The 25466-nt window shown below is 47.0% G+C and overlaps 2 protein-coding genes across 4 annotated transcripts in view; both read right to left on the bottom strand.

Moving 5' to 3' along the window:
- AGBL4 (AGBL carboxypeptidase 4) overlaps positions 1-25466 on the bottom strand; it is a 1119623-nt gene that overhangs the window by 175424 nt on the left and 918733 nt on the right.
- Positions 389-25466, bottom strand: part of BEND5 (BEN domain containing 5) — a 46772-nt gene continuing 21694 nt past the window's right edge. For all 3 annotated transcript variants that reach the window (XM_031465097.2, XM_064493603.1, XM_031465098.2), the window contains 3 exons: positions 13968-14116; positions 8188-8401; positions 389-565 (listed from right to left, as the gene is read on the bottom strand). In XM_031465097.2, coding sequence (XP_031320957.1) covers positions 408-565; positions 8188-8401; positions 13968-14116 — 521 coding nt within the window. In that variant the 3' untranslated portion in view covers positions 389-407. The remainder of the gene's footprint in view (positions 566-8187; positions 8402-13967; positions 14117-25466) is intronic.

Here is a 25466-nt window from a genome sequence, read left to right as displayed (position 1 = left end):
CTTAACTAAATAAGGACAATGATTGTCTACAGCAAAGAATTAATACACTTTATTATAGCACAGAATAGAGGAGCAAAGACAGAAGTCCTTGAATGGTAAAAAATATCAGCTCAAACTCTTAGCTGAGCGATAGGCAACTCAGAGACACTTTGTGCCCCTGGGAAGACAGTGCTTTCACCATTCCCAGAATGACACTGGTGTCAGGTTGCTGCCTGAGTCTCAGCAAATCCTTCTGCCTTCACTGGAGTGAGAGGTCCAAGTTCAGAACAAGCCACTGACCCCGGAACCCTACTGGCTCTCTGCACACACACCACCACGCACAGTGGGGTCTGATCTGGACGGCGCCATCGCCCGCAAATCACATGCCACGCAAGGAAAACAAGAAGGCTTTATGAAAAATTCAAAGTTTATTGCAAATTGTATTTTGCTTCCCTCCGTTCTTCATTTTTACAGGATTTATTGATATCCATGATTTTTTCACAGATGTACTTGTTGACTTTGGAGAGTCTCTGTGCAATTTCAGTTTCATCCACAGTTTCTTGTGCTATTCTGTCGTACAAACACTCTAGACAGGAAAAAGAAACAAGAAGGCCAAGGATTAATGGTGCATTCCAGTATGTACCTTTTAAAGGGGGGAAAGGAAAATGTGCCTCCTGACACACTTCCAAAGTACCAACTCACATATCTCGCTTAACTGTATTTTAAATTTTTCATCACAAAATGTACTTAGAAAAAAAGCAGATATACATTGTACATTTACAAACATCCAGGTGCCCATTCTTTGCTTAACAGGACATTATCGGTCCCTTTGAAGCCAGAGATGCCCACACCCCGAACCCCATCCTCGCCTTGTCCTCACCAGAGATAACTCTGAATTTCTGCTTCTCTTTTAATGTTAACACATATGCATACATTCTTAAATAACATATTGTCTACCTTTCCTCTGTTTTTTACTTTTTACAAGTGTGTCCATACTCTGTATATCCACCTGACTCTTTTTTTCACTCAACATTCCAGTCTGGAGATTTGCCCATGCTGATGTGGACAGCTGCGGGTCATTCACTTCCACTGGTGAGCAGTATTCTATCGTCTGACCATTCCACAACTGGCTGGCCCACTTTATTGTCAATGGATGCCTGGATTGTTTCCCATGATCTGCAGTTACAGGCACCCTGGGCCATGTCTCCTGGGGCACACATAGGAAATGCTCAGTACTGGCTGGAACGAACTAATGTTAGGGTGCGTGCATGCTGAACTTTACTAGGTGATGCCTGGTAAACCGTCTTCCCCAGTGGCTGTTCTGCTTAGCCCCCCTAACAGGAGTGTGTGCAAGGACCGCCTGCCCATCTCTCCCACAGCACTTCATGTCGGACGGTTAGGGCTTTGACAACCTAGTGGGTGTGGAGTGGCACTGCACTGCGGTGATTATTAAGGCTGAGTATGGCCACTTTTACTGACTCTGCCATTTGCTGTAATGAAGTGAAGAGTGAGCCCTAGACAGGGCCGGGCTGGAGCCCGACTTTGGCCTACTTCCTAGCCTGGGACCCGAGGCGAATCATTGTCCTAGATTCCTCGCCTCATAAACAGGGATAACAAACCACAGATGATCTTTTTTAAGGCTGCCATGAGGGATGTGAGACAAACATTTTGCAAGCCTTCTTCAGACTGTAAGGAACACTGCACCTGTATGGGGTTAATTACAATTATTGTTCCCAGGGCCTAGCACAGTGCATGGCACCGGAGCAAGATTAAGCATATATGTGTTGAATGAATGAATGAATGCTTTTCTAGAGTAACTTGAGGGGACATGACAATTCTGGACACCAGGGGACTGAGAGTGCCGGCAGGGAAAGTACCACGGGGGCATGTAATCATGGGCAAGAGTTTTAAATTCTTTGAACCTGAGCTTCCTTACCTATAAAACAGGACTGATAACCCAATCTTAAGGAACTGCCCTGGAAGACACACAGAATCTTGTTTACCAAGTTGGCAGAGCAGACAATCCTGCTAGTGATGTAGAGTGACAGCACGGGAAGGGGTCACAGACTAACCTGTGCGAACCCCTCCACGAACCTGTGAGAAGACAGGCCTGGAGAAAGGAGGTAAGTCTGGGCAGAACCCACTGCCACTTCCCCTACTCCGAGCCCTTCCATGGGCACGCGGCCAGCCTGCCCCCTGCTGCCACCCCTGCTGCCACCCCTGCTGCAGGTGCACGTGCTACAGGTCTTCTTTCTCTGAGGCACCATCTCCTCCCTGCCGAGACGGGTTTTGCACAGAGAAACGTCTGAAAGCTTTTAACTGACCTTCACTACTTCCTGACCACTTCCAACCTGACTAACCTTCACCTCATCTTGTCTTGGCCTCTCCGTAGGGACTCAGACATGAAGGTAGGCAGCAGGGTCTCTCTGGTCCCCCCTCTGCCATATCCACCTGAGATGCTCTCCCCACTGCAGGCCACCCCACCAGTATCCTTCACCTGCCTAAATCCCACTCTTTCTTTCAGATTCGCCTTCTTGGAACCTACAAGACTGAGTCCGGAGACCCCACTGCCTACACACCTTCTGGGCTCCCACCCTTCCCTGGGCTTTTCTCTACCAAAGCCCTGATCGCCATCTAATAAAACCATGACTACACTGTCTTGTCTACAGACTGGAACACGGGTGCTCCCTCCCCAGCCCTGGGCCAGGAAAGAGCAGACACCCGCGGTGACGTCACTGGAACCCGAACCAAACAAGGAGATGCTCTGTGAGAAGGACTGTTTCCAAGTTCAGGGGTTCTAATCTGGCTCTAACCCTGGCTGCTGCACCACCCCGAGTGGGACTCTCTCTGGGAAAGGAAAGCAGGATGTTAAACCTGATCATCTACGGAGATTCTTCCAGCTCTGAGTCCCTAGTTCTCGGAAGGTAACAGAGTGGATAAAGAGGCAAAGGAGAGAGAAGGGGGATGGGGAATGGGTGTGATGGCTCTTAGAGGCCCTGGCATGAGTCGGAGAAGAGGCAGGAAGAGAAAGGTACAGATGGAGGAAGGTTTTTCAGAGAGGCCTCCACAGAATTGCAATCATTCCCATTTCCTGGGGTAAGAGCCCTGAACGGCCCCTGAGGTTGATTCAAAGGCTTTCATTAGACTCTAGATATTAATCACCTGCAGTTGCTGGGAATGTCTCCCTCTGCGAGGGAGCATTTGAGATTATTGCTTAATTAACAAGGTTTATAACAGCGCTAATGTGTCCTATTAAAAAAGTTATAAAAATTAACCAGAACTCAACGCTGTGGCTCATTTGCAAAACTCAGACACTCTGCAAAAGGTCATTTGACCTTAATAAGGTTTAACTGTCATTCTGGAATATGTCATTAAAGCCAGACTCTCCTCCAGCCCTCCTGCTTTCATCCTTCTAAAGCAGTGTCAGTGTTCACCATATCCCTCTGCTCTCCCGTAAGAAATGGCTTTAAAACCAAAGGGAAGAGAAAAGCCTCACCAATGCTGTGAGCATCAAGGCCTTTGCCATTTTGATACAGCAAATGTGGTAAAATCATACAAAATAAACACAAACAATCTCAATCTAGCAGACAGCTTGCATGGGAAGAACAAGTCAAATGAAATCTGGAAGAGCTCAAATAATTAGGCTAAAAATGATGAGTGTATGGTGGGATGGGAGACAGAATTCAAACCTACCCGGCTGTAGTAAAGAAAAAAGTAGTTAACATTGTACTTCAGTAAGACAAGGAACCCCTGGAGACAACGGGAAGCCTAAAAGCCCAGCTCTGCTTGGCTCTGATCAAACTGGCTGTATGGCCTCGGGCAAGTCAATTCCCTTCTCATTCACCAGAGGCAAGTATTCATGGGCTCTAAGGGGCTGCCTGACCAGGTGCCTAGGAGGCAAAGATACGACAGAAGAGAACAGAGGTAGGCACAAAGCATTCTAGGACACATGACAGAAGCGTCTCCTCCCCCTGCGAGGTCAGGGAAGGTTTCCTGAAGGAAGGTTCTCCTAAGCAGACCTGGACAGTGAGTAGCAGCTAGCTGGACAGAGCAGCGGATGTCATTCGGGCAGTCTGACCTGTGTTCCAGGCACCAGGAACAGCATTTGCAAATTCCCTAACATGAGAGGGGACAAGGCTTGTTCAAGGAACACAGCAGTTCAAGGGGAATACTGCTGAAAAATAAGCTGGAGTAGAGCCAGGGGCCAGATTATGAAGGTGTTTTTACAACACATCAGGAAGCTTACCCTTTCATAATGGGCACCAGGGATTGGCTGTGATGGTGTGGTGGTAACAGGATCATACTGGGTTTCAGAAAGATCACTCCGGCTACATATGGAGTCTGGGAGCTGCTGGCATAAGGCAGGAGAGAAATGATGTGGCCTGGACCACGAAAGGGGTAGTGGGTTTGGAGAGAAGTGGATGGTTTCAGAGGTATACGGGGGCAGAAGAGATGGCGAGTGAGGCATGTGGAGGAGTCGAGAACGAGGCATCTCTGGGTCCTGGCAGGTGGTGTCACTCACCAGGACAGGGAACACAGAAGGGGCTGAAGGCTTTGGGAGAAGGGAAAGGAGAGCGGTGAGTGGTGTGGACCTGCCAGGTCACATGGACGTCCATGAGGAGACAAGCAGAGGGCCCCTGGATGTATGGATCAGGGACTCGGAAGTGTGAACTGAGGTCAAACAGAGATTTGGGAATCGGTCACTGACTTAACAGATGTTTACTGAGCATTTACTACACGCTAGCCCTGAGCAAGATGCTCACAAGGCCTATGTCCTAATGTGGGTGGGGAAGAAAGACAATCACCAAGTAACTAAACAAATCTGCAGAGACTTTAGTGGGGGTGATGTGACAGAGAGCAATGGAAAGGCTACTTTATTAGACTGGACACTTGGAGAAGGCCTTGCTGAATGACGAGAAGGAGGCACGATGTGCAGACCAGAGGGAGGGCACTGCCGGCAGTGGGGACAGGAAGGGATGGGGAGAAGGCCTCTGTGGTTAGAGCACAGCGGGGCTGGGAAGTGTGGTGTGACATGAGCTCAGAGGGGTCACCAGAGGCCAGGTCGCCAGGCATCGGCCAGGATGAGGTGTGGGTTTCAACCCAGGGCGCTGCGGTGGGCACGCTGAGGGCAGTGGGAGCAACGAGAAGTGAGACCAGCTGAGGGCAGCTCTGTGGAGTGAGAAAGAGGGCCGGAGACGGCGGCGGAGCCAGCAGCAGGAGAGGAGCAGCATGAGAAGCAGAGGCAGGAGAAAACCCGAGTGTGCAGGAGGGTTTCTCAGGAAAGGAGGCGTGGGCACGTCCCAGAGTGCTGGGAGGGAGGTGAAAGCACGCCCTGGCTGAGTAAGGAGGCAGTCCCTGGGAAGCTGGGCAAGAACAGAGCACGTGGGAGCTGGGCGCGGAAGCCGGAGGCCAGGGTTACTAGTGCCCGTGGGCAGTGAGTGGGGACAACTTTCTCAGGAAACCTGGTTGTGGGAAGGAAAAGAGAGATGTGGCAGCATCTGGGTGATAGAAACAGCCTCTAGGGAGTGTTTTTTGTTTCTGCAAGACATGAGTGATCAGAGCATATTTAAATGGTGCTGGGAAGGAACCAGGAGAGCAGGAACAGGTACTTGGGAAGGCAGGTGGGCTGGGATCCAGACAGAGAGAACGGCCAGCCCCAGACAAGAACTTCAATGATGTGACCATCATGAGGTTATGTCGGCTCCATGGGGGCAGCTCACTTGTCAACCAAGAACAGAAATTTCTTTTCACATCTCAAACATAACTATGCCAAGCTATAATCCTAGGCAGCTCTTTTAACCATCTTAAGAGGTAAGTTTTCACCTAAGGACACTGAGACACGGAGGGAAAGTGACTCACAAGCAATCATATGAAAAGTCAGTGAGGGCACTGACATACAGGTCTGTGTTTCATCTATTCAGCCCTCATTTACTGAGCTCCTACTGTGTGCCAGGCCCTATGCTAGGAATGGGGATGCAGAAATGGATCCTACGATAGGACCAGTGCCCGAGGCAGATGCACAGCAGATGATTTTATACCAAAGCAGCGTGACAACAGGAGGGCAGCCAGTCATCAGAAGACACCTGGGACCTGCTGAGTTACATTCCGACAAGTGTAACAGAATTAGAGGTCGGCCACCTCTCAGGTGGGGCAGGGCTGTGTCCCCAGGAAGGCCGCTTTCTCAGGGTGACCCCCCAAATCAGGCTCCACAATTTCAGACAGCTGGCAGACTCAAGGTTACCTCCACTTGTCTAAAAATAAACGTCTTCCTAAGTCAATTAATCATGACTCAGCCAGCTAGGGAGGCAGCTGCGTGACAGCAGAACGAGCCCCAGACCAGAGTCGGGGTTGTGGGTTTGCATCCAGGCTCTGCAACCTCGTAGCTGTAACCTCTGGCTGCTCACTTAACCTTCTTGTGTCCTGACACCCTGACCTCCAAAATATACTCTAAATCTGGCCATTTTTCTATATTTCCACTGCTCTAACCTTGGTCCATGGCACCACCATCTCTCCCCAAGACCATGCCTTGGCCTCCTAATGGACCTCCCATTTGGTCACTCCCATTCGAAGACTTCCATTACCCTTCTCCTGCAGGTGGAGTAAACCCAAGCTGCTACTGTGGCCCTCAGGGCCCTCCAAGGCTGCCTGTCACCCACCGCCCTGATCTCACTTCCCCTCACTCCTGACTCTGCGGCTTCATGGGGCTCCTCCATCCCTTGGGCATGCCTGGCCTCTGTACCTGCTGTTGATTCTGCCTGTTTCGCCACCACTCACACCCTTACAGGGCTGCTTCCTCCACATCCAGTCCCCAGCTCAAATTCACCTCCTTAAACAGGCCTTCTCCAACCACCCCAGCTAACATCGCTACTGAAGGTTGACGGTGTTTCACAGCCTTTCATCAGTACCTGAAATTCTCTGATTTGTTCATGGACGTATTTGTTGTCTGCCTCAGAACCTGTTACAAGGCCCGTTCAAAATGTTGACTGATTGAGTCTTACTTTCTTCATCAGTACATGGCAGCTGGACACTTAGAGACTACTGGTTAGGAATATAGCTTCTGAAGCCAGCCCTCCTGGCTTGGACTCCTGGCTCTACCCCTAAAGCTGTGTGACCTGAGCAAGTTACTTAACATCTCTGTGACCAGGTTCCTCATCTGTAAAACAGGGATCATAATAGTAGCCAACAGTAGGAGTATTATGAAGAGTAAATGAGTTAATATATGTAAAAGCATTTTTAAAAACAGAATCATAAAAAAACCCAGAACTTGAAACACAGTAAGTGCTCAGAATAATTAGCAGTTACTATATTCTCTCTGCTCCCATGTACTTTCCTGCCTGTCTCTCTAATCTGTATTATCTGTACAGTAACTAGCTATTCGTGTGTTCATCTTCCCCAAGAGGCAGTGAGCTCCCTGCAGATGGAGACTATGTCTCATCCCTCTTTGTGTCCTCAATACCCACAAGAAAGCCTGGCAAAGAATAAGAGTTTAGTGAACGGATGAAGAGAGGGTGGGAGAGACAGTGGAAAGAAAGAAGAAAGAGGGAAGGAAGGAAGGAAGACAAGAAGGAGAGAGGGAAAATCAAGGAGTCCACACTGCAGCCCTATCTTTAGGGGGACAAATGACTCGCTGACTCTCTGCCTTCCCTCCAACCCCTCCCAAACACCAGAAGAGAAGCTGAGTTCAGCCACCCTCAGCTGTCTCCATCTCATTAACTGCTCAAGGCACAACGCTAGGTCTCCCATGACCTGGTCCCCTAGCTGCGACCTTTACCACTCTCAGTACATAGCAGCACTCCCTTCCCAACTCTAGCCTTTGTTCCAGATGCTTCTGCCTCCCGAAGTTCCTCTCTTTGCAGATCTGCGTCTCCATGTCTGATGTATCCTTCAAAGCCTGATCCAGTGACCCCTTTCCCCAGGAACCCTTCCCTGATTTTCCAGCTAGGGGTCTCCTCCCCTCCTGAGAACTCCCTTCTGCCTCTCTCGCATGCGAGCTCCGTGAACTGTACTTGTGTCCACAGCCCACGTGCCCTGTGAAATGCAAACTCGTCTGGGACCAGGCCCATATCTGCTCCTATGTCCCCATGCCCAGCCCGGGGCCTGGTGCAGAGGGGCTTCAGCAAGTGTTTGTCAAACAGAAATGTGCCCAACACATTCCTGACAGAGTAAAGGACAGCACCCTAGCCACCGCATTTCCACTGCGTGACCCACCTCTGACAATGCTTAGTTTGTGAGGAGAGAGGGGTGGCTTAGGGACTGCATCTTTCTTTTTTTTTGTGGCAACTCCTGTGACGCTTCTGTTCTTCAGAACATCTGTTCCCCAAATCATGACTGCCAAGTTCTTTGTGTACTTGGAATCTCCTTGGGTTACTTGTAGCTGGTGCCATTTCTCCTCATCAACCCAAATCCCGCTTCCCAGATGGACCTGAAGGGGAGAAGAACACAAGCAAGCACCTGATTAGCCAGACAGGATGGCAGCTGGACACTTTTCTTGTCCTTTACAAGAGATTTCTAAACAACTAAAAGAGGTCTTGTTCCATAAACACTAAATAAGCTTCCTTTAAGGGCAATAATAATAACCATTTAGTGAATACTTGTAATGTGCCAGGTCTTATTCTAGTGCTTTATATCCACTATCTCAAATCTTTACAGCAACCCTGGAAGGAAGGTGTTAGAGCACTATTTTCATTTCAGGTGGAAAAACGAGGTTGAGACAGGTGAAGCCACTGGCTGAAAGTCACTCAACTACTAAGCTGCAGAGCTGATCTGTTTTGTTGGTGGCGGGGCTGGGGGTCAGGATGGTTTAAAGCTCCTCAGGTAATTGCAACGTACAGCTAAGTGTGGCAACCACTGGCAGCCGGAGTGAGGAGAGCCGCTGTCCAGGCTCTGCCGTTCACGGGGTTATGTTTGTGCAAGTCCTCCCCATTTCTGGCTTCAGGTTCCTGTGAACTGAACTGGGAGAACTGGATTCCAGCTAAGCTCTTTCTGGCTCAGAACACGTATGATTTTAACAAATTGGACACAACCATTGTGTCCTCGTCTGATTCTGACAGCATACAGAACAAAACACAATTTCACACTCACTATAAGGGAAGCGCTCAGAAAGTTTCAGTGCAGAGTCAATAAATGCAAAAGTCTTGGAATGATCTAGCAGTGAGCTTTGCATTTTTTTTTCCTTTCTGGGTCTTTTAACAATTTAAAAACCATTTGCTAAAACTAATCAGTAAAAATTAAGTTTTGACTTTGACATTGTCATTTATGCTGTGTTTCTGCTGAGTCTAAGGAGGGTAGAAATGGCCTCTGAGGGGATGGAGGGGAGACAGCCACTGACAAGTTACACTTTCTAAGGGGAATGGAAAGTTCCCGCCAAAAGTCTGCAGAAAGACTGTAAGTCATCAACCTTGCATGGTCGGGAGATGTCCCTCGAGAGTCCTGGTCTGAGAGACTACATACACACCCAGACTGATGGCCGACTGGCCAGCATTGTTCAGAGATTCGAAGATCCTTCTACTGAAGACTGGCTTGGACAGCAAGATGGGCATGCACAGTTGGGCAGCAAGGTCAGCCAGCAACACTTCTTCCTTCACCAATTACTAAAGTCTTCCAACCGTTAAAAAGAAAAAAATATAGCAACATAGCCCACCCATGAATGTCAGTAAGTAAACAATCTACCTGCCACATCTAACTTCACTTCCTTTTGCTCAAAAGATCATTTGGACCTCTGCAGGCACGATATCAGATAACCAGATCCACCTGGCCTCCCTGTGCTGCAAACTTTGGTGATGCAAATCTGTTCACAGGGCTCGGGAAGATAAGCAACCTGGAGTGAAATGTGCTGCCTGGGGCTGGCTGGGCAAGATCGACCCAAGGTCAAGTCTGGCCTGTTCTCCGCAGTCTGAACTGCAGGTGGGCAGTCTGTGTGCCAGATCAGGCATGCTAGGGACAAGTTCCCTGCTGCTCCCTGATGGACCCCAAGTCACCTCCTTGGATAACTCTCTGGGGCTACCCACGCACGCTTCCTGAGAGAGGGGGAAAACAAGGAATGTGAATTAGATTAAATTCAGAATCAGAAAACTTCAGAGAAGACAACTTCAGTTTTTCAAAGATCTCTGCTCTTTTCTACCCCAGGCCTTGCTTTCCTATAATCTTTTCATTTATTGTTCTTAAAAGAGAGATGACAGTCTCTCTTTTTAGCCAATGTCTACAAAAGAAAGGGTCATCAATATTTTTTGAGTACTTTTAATGAACTAGTTTTTGTACTCTCAATTTAATCCTCATAATGACCTTAAAAGATGGAAATAGGTAGGAATAATTATTCCTAATTTCCAGAGATGAACAGAGATTCAGAAGGACTAATTACTTTCCCTAAGACATACTATCAGTAAATTTTAGAATCAAGATTCAAACACAAATCTGTACGACCCTGAAGCCCATGCTCTCCTGGCTTTTCCTGCTGCTGCCAGTGTCACGGTGGTGCTAATGTGGTAGAAATAAAGCAGATCTAACACATCGGTATTCAGCTGGCTTTCCTACTGAGTCCTCCTCGGTACCTGCCCGGCCACTTCCCTGGCCAGCACCCACCGCAGTTCACACGCAGTCAGGGCAAAAGCCATGGGCTGGCCTTCCTGCCTCCAGCCCCTGCTCCCTCCAACCCATGCTGTAAACACTGCCAGATTAATTTCCCTAAAACATGGCTTTCCTTCTTTGACTAGATGACTTTCACAGTCTTTCAACTCTGTGTTTTTATGTTAACCCTCTGGAATCTTGAATAGCTCCCCGTTTCCTGTCACATCAAATCCAACTTCCTCAGTTGGCTTTAAAGGTCCTCTAGAATCCTGTTTCCATTCAGCCTACTAACTGTACTATGTCCATCACTCAATGATGCACCCAAACTCATTCATTTCCTTCTCCTTCCAGTGTGCGGTAACAGAAAGAAGGTGGGCTCTGGAGTCTGCAGCCCTGAGTATGAATCCTGGCCCTTCTACCTACTAGCTGGGTATCTTGGGCTAGTCACTTAACTTCTCTGAGCCTTACTTTTCTCAGCTGTACCGGAGGCAGATCACTACCTGATTTACAGAGCTGTTCTGAGGATTAAATAACATGAGTAAAACATCAGGTGGACAGCACACACCCAGTAACTGTTATTTCCTTACTTCCTTTAACGTCTTTCTCTATCAGTGTCTCTGTTCATGCCTTTCCCTCACCCAGGAATGAATGCCTTACCTTCTGTCTTTTTAAGCCTGTTAATCTTTCAAGCCCCAGTCTCCAATCCAGGAAACACTCCTGAACTACTTCAGGGCCAAGTTCTATCCCCTCTGAATTTCTGGCCTACTGAGAGCCTTTTACCTGATTCAGCCCGTCACAGTACATCTCTGTGGGGAGAGGCCGAGGCTTTGCCTCTTACATCCCCTACAGAGTGATCAGGACCAGTCTGAACACAAAGCAGTAAGAATCTGAAGGGCATATTTAATATAACTTAATGGCTTTCAGTTCTGATGAGCTGCTATTCCTTGGAGAATAAAATATTTTCTGACATGCATTCAGTACAAGGCCAACTTTCCATCACAGAAGGAAATGGCCCTGGGTGAGACCACTCACAGGTACATGCTGGTGCATTTGAGACAAGGGCTCCTGAGGTCAATAAAGCTCAGGGTCACCTGGAGCAATGCCCTGCTTTCAGGAGTGCAGCAGAATAGACTGGAAAGAGCACTGACCCAGGAGCTGGGAGACTTGGCTTGTAGTCCCCTGCCTGCCTGCCTCTAACCTGTTGTATAACTGCAGACGAGTCCCTTCTCTGGATGTATTTCCCCATCTATCCCATGCATAAATTAGACTATTTAAACTTCAATGGTTTTTGTGCTTTATGATTCAATGAGTTTTTGAAATAAAACATCTTAAGACAAAGAAAAGCAATGTACTTTATCAAAATCAGAAAGTAAATTTTGTGGCAAGCCTGATTCACATAAACCACAGTCCACTATTTGACCAAATGTTAGTCTTATGTTTTCAAGGGAAGTTATTAAAAATATGGCATCTGAGATGAGATTTGATAAAAAAAAATGTCTTTGTGAAATGTTTTGCAGGACAAAACTAGTTTCCTACTAGGAAATGGATCCCGTTCTAAGCTCTAGGCTTTGCAGAGATGAAGGCAGAAAGAAGGAATGGTCAGAAGCAATAGCAGAGCCAAGAATAATGATGGCGACTTCTGGGATGGGGAACACCTCTCTACGAAGCTGCCATCCATTTCCAGTATTTCCTTTCCTCTCCTTTAAAAATTTCTGTCTGACTACAAATTAGTTGTAAACAAAAGCCAGGCTAGTTTTATAGCAAAATGTTGGCAATGATCAATGAAAAAACAAAATTAGCACTTTCAAGATTTGCTGTGCGACTCAAGTGTGAAAAAAATTACACAACTTTTGAGAGACCCATCATTCTGGAGGAAAAATGATCCCTTTGCAAAAGAGGCCCTCATAATGCTCCGAAACTGTCCATCAGTCTTCAAAGCAAGAGAGAAATAGATTTCTCTAAGAAGCTACTTCAAGAAAAAGTCTCTAGTTATTAAACAATGTGATCATGACTGAAAAGAAATCAACAAATACAGAATAGTCTTTTCTTTATCTCCAGTTGGGGAAGGTTCACCCAACCCAGATACACAGTTTGAGTCATTAAAGGCCTATGGAGAGCATTGATCTGATCCCATCTGGCACAGACAGGGACACTGAGGCCTGCAGAAGAGAAACCCAGAGTCATACAAGCAGGACAAAGAAAGAGCTAAGCTTAAACTCAGGATTCTAGTTGCCTACTTCCACTGTGTCATGCCATCTCTCCCCTGCAGAGCAGACTCTTCAAGCCTGTTGGCTGGACCAAGGCAATGCAGAACGGGCCCATGGCCTGGCCCCTCAGTTCTGCCTCTGCAGGGGAGGAAGTTCTCTGTGGGAGATGAGGGTAGCATACCCAAGAGAGCCCTAAAGACTAACAAGTTTCACTTCCTCAGCCTGACAATATTTGCTTTGGCTCGGTCTGGCCAGTTGCAGGGATATATCTGGACAAACCCAAATAAGACAACCTTTTCTTTCTCATCAACCCACTAGGGAACAATACTGGATTAACAGAGACCTTCTGAAGCATAAGGCAAGAAAAACAGACTGACACAGATTGAGTCTTTGAGGAGAAGGAGAGGAGATGTCTGTAATGTATGCCATGGTGGCAGAGGATATTACAGTAAAACTGCATCTGATCAGTGCCTAGACAAAGGGATCCGACATATTTCCTCCAAGATGAACTCACTTGGATGTGGGAAGTTTTTTAGAACAGTCTTCTCCCTGCCCAGCTACTATATCATCATATGACTTTAAGATTTCCAAAGGCTATACTCCTGTACCAATATAACTACTAATAGTGCTTAAGTTTTCTTTCATAATCTTTTTCAAGAGTCTTACAATAAAATCTGAGGAGTTAGACTGTGGTCCTAGGACTGTGGGCTAACCATGCTAAATGGACAACTTGCGAGCTGCCTACGGGTAAGGAGCATGTCCCGTTCACCACTGCACACCTAGCATTTAGCGCAGGGCGTAGAACACACAGGTACTTTGTAAATGGTGAATGGGTAAATAATGAGTTGTATCCATAGCTGTAATGCAGATATATCATTTCTCAATCACCTTATAAATTTTATGCATCTGGTTTCATTAAATTATCATTTTTTAAAAAAATCTTTCTCGCTAATAAGCTGTTTTTAAATGTCAGTTTAGTTTTACAGTTGTTTCAACCCAACATTTGCCAAAGGAAAAAAAAAAAAGAAGAAGAGAAAAAGAAAAAGTCCTCGTAAAGCTCCTCTAGCTCTAACCCATGATTTCTGGAAGCAGTCACTCGAGGAGAGGCCAGGAGGCCAAGCGGTCAAGCTATCTCTCGAAAAGCTCCCACCATATTCTCCATCTTCGCTCTGACTAGCCAGGACTTGCAGGGAATGGATAGTGAGCTTGAAACACTACCTTGCCATTGTCTAGGATATACTTGTCCATGACAGGTGCAGGAGCGGGGTAATAGGACGACGTATTTGCTTCCTCACTGAAAGTGCTCCGTAACTCCGGCTCGGGCTCGAGACATTCTGACTTTACTTTTTCCAAGTCAATGGCGGGACCTAGGCAGTTAAGAAAAGAGATCTGTCTAGAACTCCAAGGAAAATAAAAGGCAAATATTTTCAACTACGCATCTATCAGCACATAGTGGCACACACAAAAAATAGGCTGGCTTATTTTTGTCCATTGGATGACACTTAAACCCAAGCTTGAAAATAATATAAGGTATGAATGTCACAAGGGAAAAGGTATAAAACCGGAAGACAAGAATGGACTAGACTAATTAAGCGTGAACGAGAAGCAGTCTTCCAGGGTGTCACTGCCTGAATGAAAATGCAGGGGACTTGACCTCTCGCACAGGAAAGAGGTCCTGCTAAGACTGGAGTAGACAAGGGGTGGCAATGACTGCAATATCCAAATTGTGTATTTGCCGAAATCCCATCTCTGCAGCCTATACGAAGCAGGCCACAGCAGAAGACAGGAGAGCAGGGGGCAGAAATGCAAAGGCCTCCCCGCCAAGACCTAGCATCTACAATACACAGGAGCATTTCTACCAAGAAATTAAAATACAATACAGATCAAGCCCCTGATTGCCTGAACCAGCAGCTACCCTGATTTTTATTTTAATGCAATCAACACAAATTATGTGTGGTTTAAACAGTGAAAGGCAGCTAGATAAATGGTGGTGGTTTCTAAAGGGTATATTTTTTCCTCCATTAGCTTTTAAAAATGATGGACTTTTAAAAAAATCACCTATTGTGTCTTGATTACCAAAAGGCAGAGAAACAGGATGAAAATGAGTAAATATGGCCCAAAGACTTGATTAACTTTTGCAGGAGAGCAACTCCAAAGGCCAGTGGAGAGTTTAGCATCCTGGAAATCCTCCCTACGCAAATATTTCAGGAGTTGACTGGGATCAGTAATTCAGCTACTAGCAAAGCCAGTCCCCAAGGTTGTGCATATAACTTAAGTAACCAGTGAGTTTCATGGTCCTACCTTCCCTTATCCTAACCATGTGGGCCACTTGGTACAGAGCACTTTATGTACTAAAGTCCTCACCAACAATCTGATTACAATTTTATGTTCAATTGCCACATTCTTTCTTTGGCTGGTGGTTGGGAAGGTATTGGTGATTTTGTTACTAAAATTCCTCCTGACAGGGCTTCCCAGAACAAGAATATCATTCCTGAGTTGCTGGCAGCTGCCATCTGCAAGACTGAATCTCTGCAGTCTCCAACTATTTCAGTACAAGCACACAAAGCTGAATGCAGCATGGCTGGGGAGAAACACAGAGCAGATGAAAGGGCAGGGCTCATCTTGGGAGACCGAGTTTAGGGCTCCTTCCTGGCTTTGCTGTGTTTTAATTGTGTGACCACAGGCCAGTGAACTGTGGATGCACAGGTTGGCAGAGTGAAGGACCGATGGCATCATAATGGTTCTAATAGCATCTCCCAACACTGCGTGACCCCCTCAAGCGCTGGGCCTAGGGCTTATTCTCTGTCCCAGCACCTGGCATGAGGAGCTGCTCTCTGAATGTCTGCTCCATGAATAAGAGAATGACAACAATGAATGAATAATTCTAAAGTTTCAGAAGCAGATGCCAAAGTTTCTCCTCTTTCTGTGTGAGATCTTGGTTGAGTTTCTGAGATACAAACTCAAGTGGAGCATTTAATCTTTCCTTAGATCAGGGAAGAAGTAATTACTTCAGTGTCCCCTAAGGGGCTTGGCTGAGTTGGCATCTGGGGTCTCTTCCTGCTCTGATATTCAGCAACAAGAAACAGGAGTGGGCTGAGAGGAGGTGGTCCACACAGACAGTGGCTCACAGGGCACATTTGGCAAGATGGTGTTCCTCCTCTAAAGCTTCCTTTTCCTTCTGTGAGAGGAAGATGTTGGACAAGAGAATGAATCCAGTTCAGCTCTGACTTCAGTCTGTTTCTCTCCATCCCTATCCACAATGGCTGCCAAACAGATCTCATGACCATCTCCTTCCTTGCTTAGGCTTCCATTACCCTCAAAATTAAGTTGCACACCATATCCTCCTTAAGGCCTAGAACAACCAGCTTCCTCTCTTCTCTGGTGCTCGGTTCCTGCTCTCCCCTGATACTGACCTCTACTCGGTCCCCAGATGCTCTGCTGTCCCAGGCCTCTGCACCTCTGGATGTGCTACTGTTCTGGCTTTGAATGCCACCTCATCTGCCTGCCAAGCCCCTGGTCAGACTGAAGAACAGAGCTTAGGTATCTCTTTCGTGAGGTCTTGCTCTGATCACTACCAGGAAGGGGTTCTTTAAATTGTAAATACTTCCAGCCAATTATATTTGCAACCATCTACCAGTCTGTCTGCTGTCCACACCAAAGCTCTGCAAGGGCAAAGTTTTATTCTCTTTGCAATCTTGGCACCTTGGGCAATGCCTGGCACATTGCAGGCTCTCAGTAAATTCTTCATAACATGAGAGGAGGAAGAGAGTTGTAGGGGGAAAGAGACTTAAATGGGCTGGGGCAGAGATTCTGAAATAAAGCCCTACTGCTGAGTGGAGGTTCTTGGGGGTGGGAGTTGGGGTGAATGGGAAGCTGTTCTCAAATATCTGCAACCTTTTTTTGCAGCCCATGGAGTAGAAGTTAGGGCTGTTAAACAGAAATCAGAAACATCTAGCCAGGGGAATGAACAGTTCAGATGGCTACAGAGGGACACATAAGGGACATCAGAAGGAAGAAGGGCTGAGAGCAAGGGTCACTTCTTTGGCTCCACCCTGTTCTCCTCATTCCAAAGTGGCCTGTCTAACCCTCTCCTCACATACACCACTCCTTCCCGCTTCCCAGCCTTTGCTGGTGCTGTTCCCTCTGTCCAGATCATTCCACCCCACAGATGCCCACCCACAAAGGCCACCAGGGATTCAAGGCCTGACTCAAATGCCACCTCCTCTATGAGGCATCCCATCCTTTCAGAGGTGAGCAATTCTCTTCACCCCTTGGCTTAGAATTTGGAGTCAGAGACTGAGGTTTACATTCTGGATTTGCCACTTGCTGTTCAGGTAAGCTGTGAGTGTCCTCAGATAGGTAGGTCTCTCCTTTGGAACCCTTCCTCCCAATAATAATCAGATGCACGTATCAGTTTCTACGCCTGCCTTCCCCCTAGACTGTAAGGGCTGAGGGCAGGCAGGGACTGTGTGTTTTTATGTTAGAGACCAGGGCTCAGCACAGGGCCTGGTTCAAATTCTACCCTCCACAGGTAATTTTACATATCAATAATTACTTAACCTTTCCGACCCTGTCGCCTCACCTGAAAGAAGGAATGATAACAGCAACCTGGCCAGACTGGAGATTAAATAAGTTAACCATATATATGAAATGATTAATCCAGACTCTGGTACAGAGCGGGTGCCCGGTAAATAACGGCTCACCCCCCCTGCCTCTGCCCCACACAGGCGTCACATGTGGGAGCTCGAGTCAGTCCTCTGTGAGCTGGGGCCCTGCTGGTCTTTTGCCCTAAGTCTGGAGCACAGGCCAAGCCCAGAGCGGGTGCTTGTGCTCCACGGCAAACCCATAAGCCCTGTGCCGGTCTCCTCAGGGACTAAGAGGGTTTTGTCAAATACTGAGGCCACTGTACTAGGATCTTCTGGCTCTCAAGGAACACTGCTTCCCAACATTCTGGGTGAGCGCTGTTTAACAGCTGGTGGCTGCCAGGGATGGGCACCACTCTCGGCACCTGCCTCCTTCAGTGCAGTATACAGAAGGTACCCGGTGCCTTGGCAAAGAGGACAGACCGACCCAAGGCATATCCTGGAAGGAGTCTGTCAGGAAACCTGGGTGTGAATCCAAGCTGCATGACCTCAGACATGTCACCTCACCTCTCTGTGCCTGGTCTTTCCTACCTGCAAAATGGGGGCAGCCAATAGTCACCATGCAGGCTGATAATGCCTCCTGAGAGCCTGGCACCGAGGCAGACACCTAACAGACGCTCAGACACAGGCTCAGGAAATGGCAGATGAAGGGAGGAATGGATCAGTCAGTAAAGCGGGGTGTTTAGTACTATAGAATCAGAAAGAGAAGGACCAAAAAGCATGTGGTTTCTTTGAGGAGAAGAGGGAGGGCCTCTAGTGCTTTTAATTTAGGGGGAAAAAACACTTCATTGCAAATTTTAGTCGGCTTCACTACAATGTTGGCAATTTACATCTCATTACAACAAACGCTTCAGATTGCTGTTTTGCTTTTAAAAATTTCTGAGGCATTGTTCTCCTTCAAACACATGCGACCAAATTAGCCACAATAATAAGCACTTGCGCTAAGAGGCGGCATCGCACGATCTGGTGTAGATATTTTAAGTAACAAAGGAACTTTTTTCACTTTGTGGGAAGAGTAGAAATGAAAAAAAAAAGCCTTTTGATCCATTTCAGGTTTATTTTGGAGAAAACATACCTTCCATGGAGAGAAACCTCTCAGCTGGGTAAAGGAAGCTTTTGAAAAAATATAAAAGATAGTGCTTGTTTTTTTACTCAGTCATTCATAAGCCCATTCATCACACACCCCCTGACTGCACACCAAGACTGAACCCTGTGAGAGGCACTGGGGACCCAGAGACAAATACGGCATGTTCTAGTTCTGGAGAAGTTGAGACTAACATGTGAAACTCTTATTACATGTCATACAAATAGCTTGATGGACAAACACTGGATTTAATGCTAGAAAACGTGGTGCAAATCCTGGTTCTGTTACTTACTTTATCTTTTTAAGCTCCTGGGCCTCTCCCATAAAATGAGAATCACAACACAGAGTAAGTGGCTTGGCAAATGTTTGTTGGCACAACAAATAAATGAAATTATACTATTCTCTGTTCTTGTCTAGCTTAAACTGGACTAATGTTATTCTTCCTGAAAACCTTTCTAAAAAGTTAATACTTGTGTGACTTCCATGAGGTTTAAAATTCATCTATTTCTTAAAAAAAAAAAAAATATATATATATACACACACACACACATATGTTTGGGCACTAAAAAACATTTCTATTTTCTGTTGAAACCAAAAGCCTAGTATTAGATTTTTCATAAAAAGTATTAAATCCTTCCATTTACTTCTGCAAGTGAATAGGAAGTTTCTCTGCTATAGGTATAATTCTAGTTTCTTCCTAAATGCAAAATGAATCAAGTCAAAATCCTCAAACGCACACACCTACTGTAGCACAGAGGCACACTGGGTTTGGTGGAAAAAAGAGACCACTTCCTAAAAGAGACCGAGCACGGAAACAGCTAGCAACACTGAAGGAGGAGGTACACAAAAGCCTTGGAAAGAGACAGGCGAGACAGCTCAGAGCCAGGCAGTGGGTTCCCCTCTGTGGCCCCACCATCCCCTCTCACAGGGCATCAGCCACTCTCCTGCTGCCATAGTCACACATCTATTTCTAAGCCCCATTATGCTTCCAGTGAGTGTGTGTGTGTGTGGGTAAAATCCAGTCTCCTGCCTTCAGTGAGAATCTACTAGGCACCTAGTCAGTGCCAGCCCTGGGCTGGGTGGCTTTAACTGTAGCTGGTAGTGGAAAGAGACAGGCAACAGATCATCACCACCCCATGTGGCTGACAAGGGTGAGGACAAAGACTGGAGAACAGAAGCAAAGGAGGGGGTGTTACACCTGGAGGAGACTAGGAAGGACGGTCACAAACTGCTGTCCTGGGGCTTGGAAGATGGATGGGTAGGAGCTGGCTGGGAGTGAAGGGCTGGGGCAGGGTAGTTACCTTCATACAGTGAAGGCAGGCACATAATCAAGGCTCACTGGCAGGCCAGGAAGTGGGCAGCATGATGATCTGCTCAGGTTTGGGGAGGGAGAGATCAGCACTGGCTCAGGGATCCTGGAAGGCTTCAGGGAAGAGGTGAGCTCTGACTGGAGCTTGATAGGTGATCAAGTCTAGGGAAGGTTGAGCAGTAGTCAGGTGGGGGGACGGGATCCCTGTCAGGCCCGGCTCCTCAGATCCTCCCCCCAACACTCCTGCGTTTTCTGAGCCTTCTCTGAGTGAGGTGAGGGCAGACTTTGCTGGGCAGAGGCAGGAGAAGCTATTCTAGCCTGAGGTACTGGATTGGGCAAGACTCCTGCAGCTCACGTGGAGGCCTCCAGAGTGGGGCTGGTCCCTCAGGGAGTCAGAATCCCAGAGCAGCAGAGCCGGAGGGGACCTAGAGAGCCCCCTCTCCATGGGGCAGAAGCCCAGAAAGACGGAGTAGCAGAAGCAGGCCCAGGTCCCCAGTTGTGGGTTTCAAGGTATTTTTCCCACTTTAAGGAATCACAGATGCCCATTTCAAAGGACATATTTGCTTCTCCCTGAAAAAGAAAGGTGACTGATACCTACTGTACATCTTCTTTGTTAGTATCTTACAGTACAATTCCTATTTAAAAAAAAAATCTTTTAATCTTGACACCCAGTGTCAAGTGATTATTTGTTTAACATCTTCCTGGTTAGAACGGAAACTCTGAGGACAGCCATAGTCCTATTGAGGGCTATCTCCCCAGCACCTAGGACAATGTTCGTGACACACAATGAACATTCATTAAACATGTGTTGAGAGGAAGAAGTTAATCCTCATGGAAGTCTTACAAAATTGATCTTATTATCTTTGTAGAGGCTCAGAGAGGTAAAGTAATTTGCTGAAAGTCAAAAAATTCAGGGTTGCTGGACTCCAGACTTGCTCTTTCCTGGGCCCTGCACCTTTTCAGCTTACTGCAGCTTTCAGACTTCACAAGCTTCTCACGTAATGCCCACTCTGTGGGACCCTCAGCTCATCTCTGACCTTCCCTGATCTTCCTAAGGCGTCCCTGAAGAAATCCACAATTGTGCAGGAGGGCACCGGCAGGGGGGGGGGGGTGTCACCAGGCTTCATTTCACTGCTAGGAGCTCTGAGCCCATCCTCTGTCAGCTGGTGGCCAGGAAAGCTGGGCTGCTTCTTCATCTGTGGTTCTTCCACCTCCCTCCCCGCCCAACTGTCTGGACCCAGGCAGCATCCAAATGGCAGGGGTGTGCAGAACAGCATGGGTCTGCCCTGCCAGACAGGCACTGAAGGCCCCACACATACGCTGAATGCATGTGAAATGGCCTTTGGTTCTGGACCAGAACTGGCTGGGAGGGAAGATGGAGGGCTGTGGTAGGAGTAAGTGGGGCAGGCGGCGTAAGGGCTGCCCTTAGACTTCTAAAGGGCTGCTGTGGGACACAGGGAGCACCTGAGGGCAGGAATTACAGGGAGGCAGAGCTGCATCTTGGGGCTGGCATCTCCCAAACAAATCAACCCACGACTTTGGCCGTGCTTGATCTTCTCTTCAGGCCGTAAGTCCTTCTAGAGCAGGAACCATACAAGATTCATCTTTGCTAAACGGTTGTTGATTGATTTGCCTGGTTCAGAGGAAAAGGGTGACTCTAAGGTTGAGGGACAGCACTCCAGGTCACTCTGGTGGGGAGGAGCCCCTGTGTGCCACCTGTGGTAAGGGCCGGGGCAGTTTCCAGGGGCTCTCGCCTACCTTGGCAGCCTCGTCTTTCCCTTCTACCTACATCCTCTCTGTACAGTCCAGTCAGAAACCACATGTGGTTCCCAAATAAGCCAGTCTCTCTCATAACTCCAAGTCTTTACCAGGCTCTCCTGTCTGAGACACATTCACTTCCTCTCCCTGAGCCCACATCCCTATCTGTTGATCCTATCTACTGCTGAGGTTGCTTTACGTCTGGAAAGCACCTAGCATCGGGCCCAAAGCAGGTGTTCAGAGGGGTCACCCCTTGCCTGGAAGAAGCCCTGTCCCACCTCTCCCACCTGTATTTCCTCTAACTGGCAAAGCCAGCAGGGAACAAGCCTGCCGCATGGCCACACTGAAGCCAATGACCAGCAGGCAAAGCCCTTTCCTAAGTGGGAAGCACATTCCTGTTCTGGCAACAGAGAGAAGCCCAGAAACTCCTGCATGTTCTGGCCACCCGAGCAGGAACAAAGGGACAGCCTGGAGTTCTCCCTCAGCCCCATCCCCACTGCCCCAGAAAAGTGAACTCAAGAGAGAAAGAAGAAGGAGGGTCCTGGACTGTCCCAGCACTCTGTAATCAGCTTTTAAAATAACCTAGGATGAACTGCGGCTAATTCTGATTCAGTCAACAGTACACAAAGTCCCCAAAATGGAAGGCGGCCCCTATCTTTAAGAGAAGCAATTCCAGTTCTCACTGCTAGACCTTTTCCCGCCATCCGGGGTAAGAAGGCACAGGACACAGTGGTTCTGGTCCTGCTCCACCAGCACGTGAGGCAGTGGCAGGCTGTGGGCCTCCTGGGTACCGGGTGTATGAAAATCTGACCTGCTGGGCTGCCTCCCTCTTGCCTGCTTCAGGCCCCTCTCAAAGCACAACTCTTGTGAGTGCTCCCGTGTACTGGTGAGAATGAACTGAAGCTGAAGGAGATGGAAAAGAGCTCTGAGACAAATGGGCTCCAGGAGGAGAGCCCCGGAAAAGAGAAAACTGAGCCATAAGTAGTGATGTCTGAAGAATCGAGGGGGTCAAAAGGACTGGTCGAGAACTGAAGATGGGAAGATGGACTTCTGCCCAGGAAAAGTGGGTGGAGGGAGAATTAAAAGAACTACAGACCAGTGAGCTTGAAATCAAGTCCAGGCGTAGTGGTAAAATGGACAATTCAAGTATAATTTCTGAGGCCTTACTAGGGAACGTAGCAATCTCCAGGAGACATTAGGGGTTGACTAAAGATTAAGATATGCCAAGACAACCAGATCTGTGTTCTGCTATAAGACAATGAGGGCCTATGACGTGCCAAGCACATTATCTCATGTGCATACTCACGTGATCCTACATCATTAATGTTGCACTCCCTGAGCACTTACTGTGTGCCCCATTGCCCCTGCCTCCGGCAGAGGTCTTTACATGCATTTGCTCCTTTAATCCTCTTAAGAACCATAATGGTTGGTACTGTCGCTGACTCTGCTTTATGGATGAGGAAACTAGGCCCAAGAATTTAAGGAACTTGCCCAAAGTAACAAAATTAGACTGTGGAAAAGCCAAGGTTCAAAACTCCAGCATTTCTGACCTCAGGACCTGTGCAGGCTCTTAATCACTGACCAGGCTTTCCTGCCTAGACATGGTAGGCATTAAGATGTCCATTTTACAGAGGAGAAAACAGAGGCTGAGAAGGGTTAAATCGTTTGTTTGAAGTTGCACAGTTAAAGAATTAGACAGCTGAGATTCAAACCCAAGTAATATCTGTTGCCAAAGCCCACGCTGCCTCCAGTGCAGGGAAAGTCAGCAGGAGGCATTTGGCTGACATTAGCTGCCTTTTCAAAAGCACCATCAGAGACCTGTGCTTAAAGAATCCAGCTCAGACTGCAAAGGATTTTAAAGATCAAAGCTGGTATTTTAACGGACCTTGGAAAGAACACAAGGCACGAGCCTAAAGGGGAACAGAGGTGATAGAAACTCAGCTCTAAAAAGCCAAGACAGATCTGCAGGCCACAATGGCTTTTCTCCTTCAAAAGTTTCAACCAGCCTGTGATCTGGCCAACAGGAACATTATCCCCTCTTTTTGCCTTCTCCTCTCTCAAATGGAGATAATAATCCTTACCTGGTGTTGCAATAAGGGTATCGGAACAGTCCAATAAGATAAAAATGTTAAGGTCTTTGAAGCCTGTAAAGTGTCATGGACATGTTAATATTCTGATTATCAGTGCCTCTTCTGGTCAGAATTCATCATTTGCACCTACATTCTCTGACAAAGCGCACACAAAACCTAAAGCCGTCACAGGCTTCCCTCCTGCAGTCACCGCGCTTGCTCTGTTCTGCCCGGTGTCCATGCACAGGTCTGTGTTCCGCCTGCCTTGGGCTGTGTGTGCCTCTTGAAGGCAGGGATTCCTTCCCCTCCTCTCCGCATTCCTCACGGAGCCCCTTCGTAGCCTTAGTTGAACTAACATTACCTGAATTACACCAAAACGATTCGAACCATCTAAGAGGTACTTACAGTGCTAAAAGCTGAGGGTGACATCTAAGCCTCAGTCTTTGACCTCTAAGAACAAGGAATCTGGCTGAGGGGAATAAGTAAATTTAATTACCGCCCCCATGTGTGGTCCTTCTCATACACCAGAGCTTACCTTGCAACTGGCTCTCACGGCTCTGCTTCCCCTTGGCCCCTTGGAATTCTCTGAGTTTGCCAAGCCCTGGTTTAATAAACACCACCCTCACCTCCCTAGCTTGTGAATGTTTTAAAAAGGGACTCTCCTGGGGGAGGGTAGAGCTCAGCGGTAAGAGTGTATGCCTAGCAGGCATGAAGTCCTGGGTTCAATCCCCAGTACAGCCATTAAAAAAATAAATACATAAGTCAACTTAATTACCTTCCACACCAAAAAAAACCCCCCCCAAAAAAACTAGCAATGACAACAACAACAAAAGCCTGGCTGTAAAAAGGGACCATGTTGTTCATTTCTATTTCCAGCACCTAACACGGTCCTGGCACAGAGCATACTTTCAATAAATGTCTATTGAATGAATGAAAGAATAAATGAATGAATATATATACAAATAAATTTGCACTTTATAAATTAGAAGACCTTCATGCTTTTTGTGTCCTCAGCATTTACTTCTTCAGAAGAAAGTCAACAGGAAAGGGGAGAAAAGGGGAAAGAAAATGACATTTATTGAACACTTATACTGTGCTGGTCACAGGGCTACCTTCTTTACATATGCTTCCTGATTCAATTCTGATATCATCACAGAGGCCCTGAGAGAAGGGGTCCACGGGGATAGAGAATGAGCTTCCTTCCTATCAGAGAGGGCTGCCTCCTATGCTAAGATCATGAAAAAGGAAAGTTCTGTTTTACAGAGAGAAAATGTCCTTTGTGGAGGGGGGGGTCACCCTCATATCAGCAAAAATGAAGTCCAAGGGCTAAAGAAGGGTATGTGGGCAAGGGAGACCCCTGGAAACAGGCCTGTGACACTTTGTGAGCTTGTTTCCTAGAAACATAAGCCAACAGCCTATCTCATCTGTAAGCTTGTTCGCAACTCCATGACTCCATGTTCTAGAGAATCTATTCTGTTAAATCTATCTTGTGTTTATTTGTGGAAAGAAAGAAAGAAAGAAAGAAAGAAAGAAAGAAAGAAAGAAAGAAAGAAAGAAAGAAAGAAAGAAAGAAAGAAAGAAAGAAAGAAAGAAAGAAAGAAAGAAAGAAAGGAAGGAAGGAAGGAAAGAAAGGAAAGAAAGAAAGAAAGAAAGAAAGAAAGAAAGAAAGAAAGAAAGAAAGGAAGGAAGGAAAGAAAGAAAGAAAGAAAGAAAGAAAGAAAGAAAGAAAGAAAGAAAGAAAGAAAGAAAGAAAGAAAGAAAGAAAGAAAGAAAGAAAGAAAGAAAGGAAGAAAGGAAGAAAGGAAGAAAGAAAGAGAAAGGAAGGAAGGAAGGGAAAGGATGAAGGAAGGGAAA

The sequence above is a fragment of the Camelus dromedarius genome, chromosome 14 (assembly GCF_036321535.1).
Source record: "Camelus dromedarius isolate mCamDro1 chromosome 14, mCamDro1.pat, whole genome shotgun sequence".
Classification (NCBI taxonomy): Eukaryota; Metazoa; Chordata; class Mammalia; order Artiodactyla; family Camelidae; genus Camelus; species Camelus dromedarius.
Note: the sequence above shows the minus strand (reverse complement) of the source record. Positions and strands in the feature narration are given on the sequence as shown.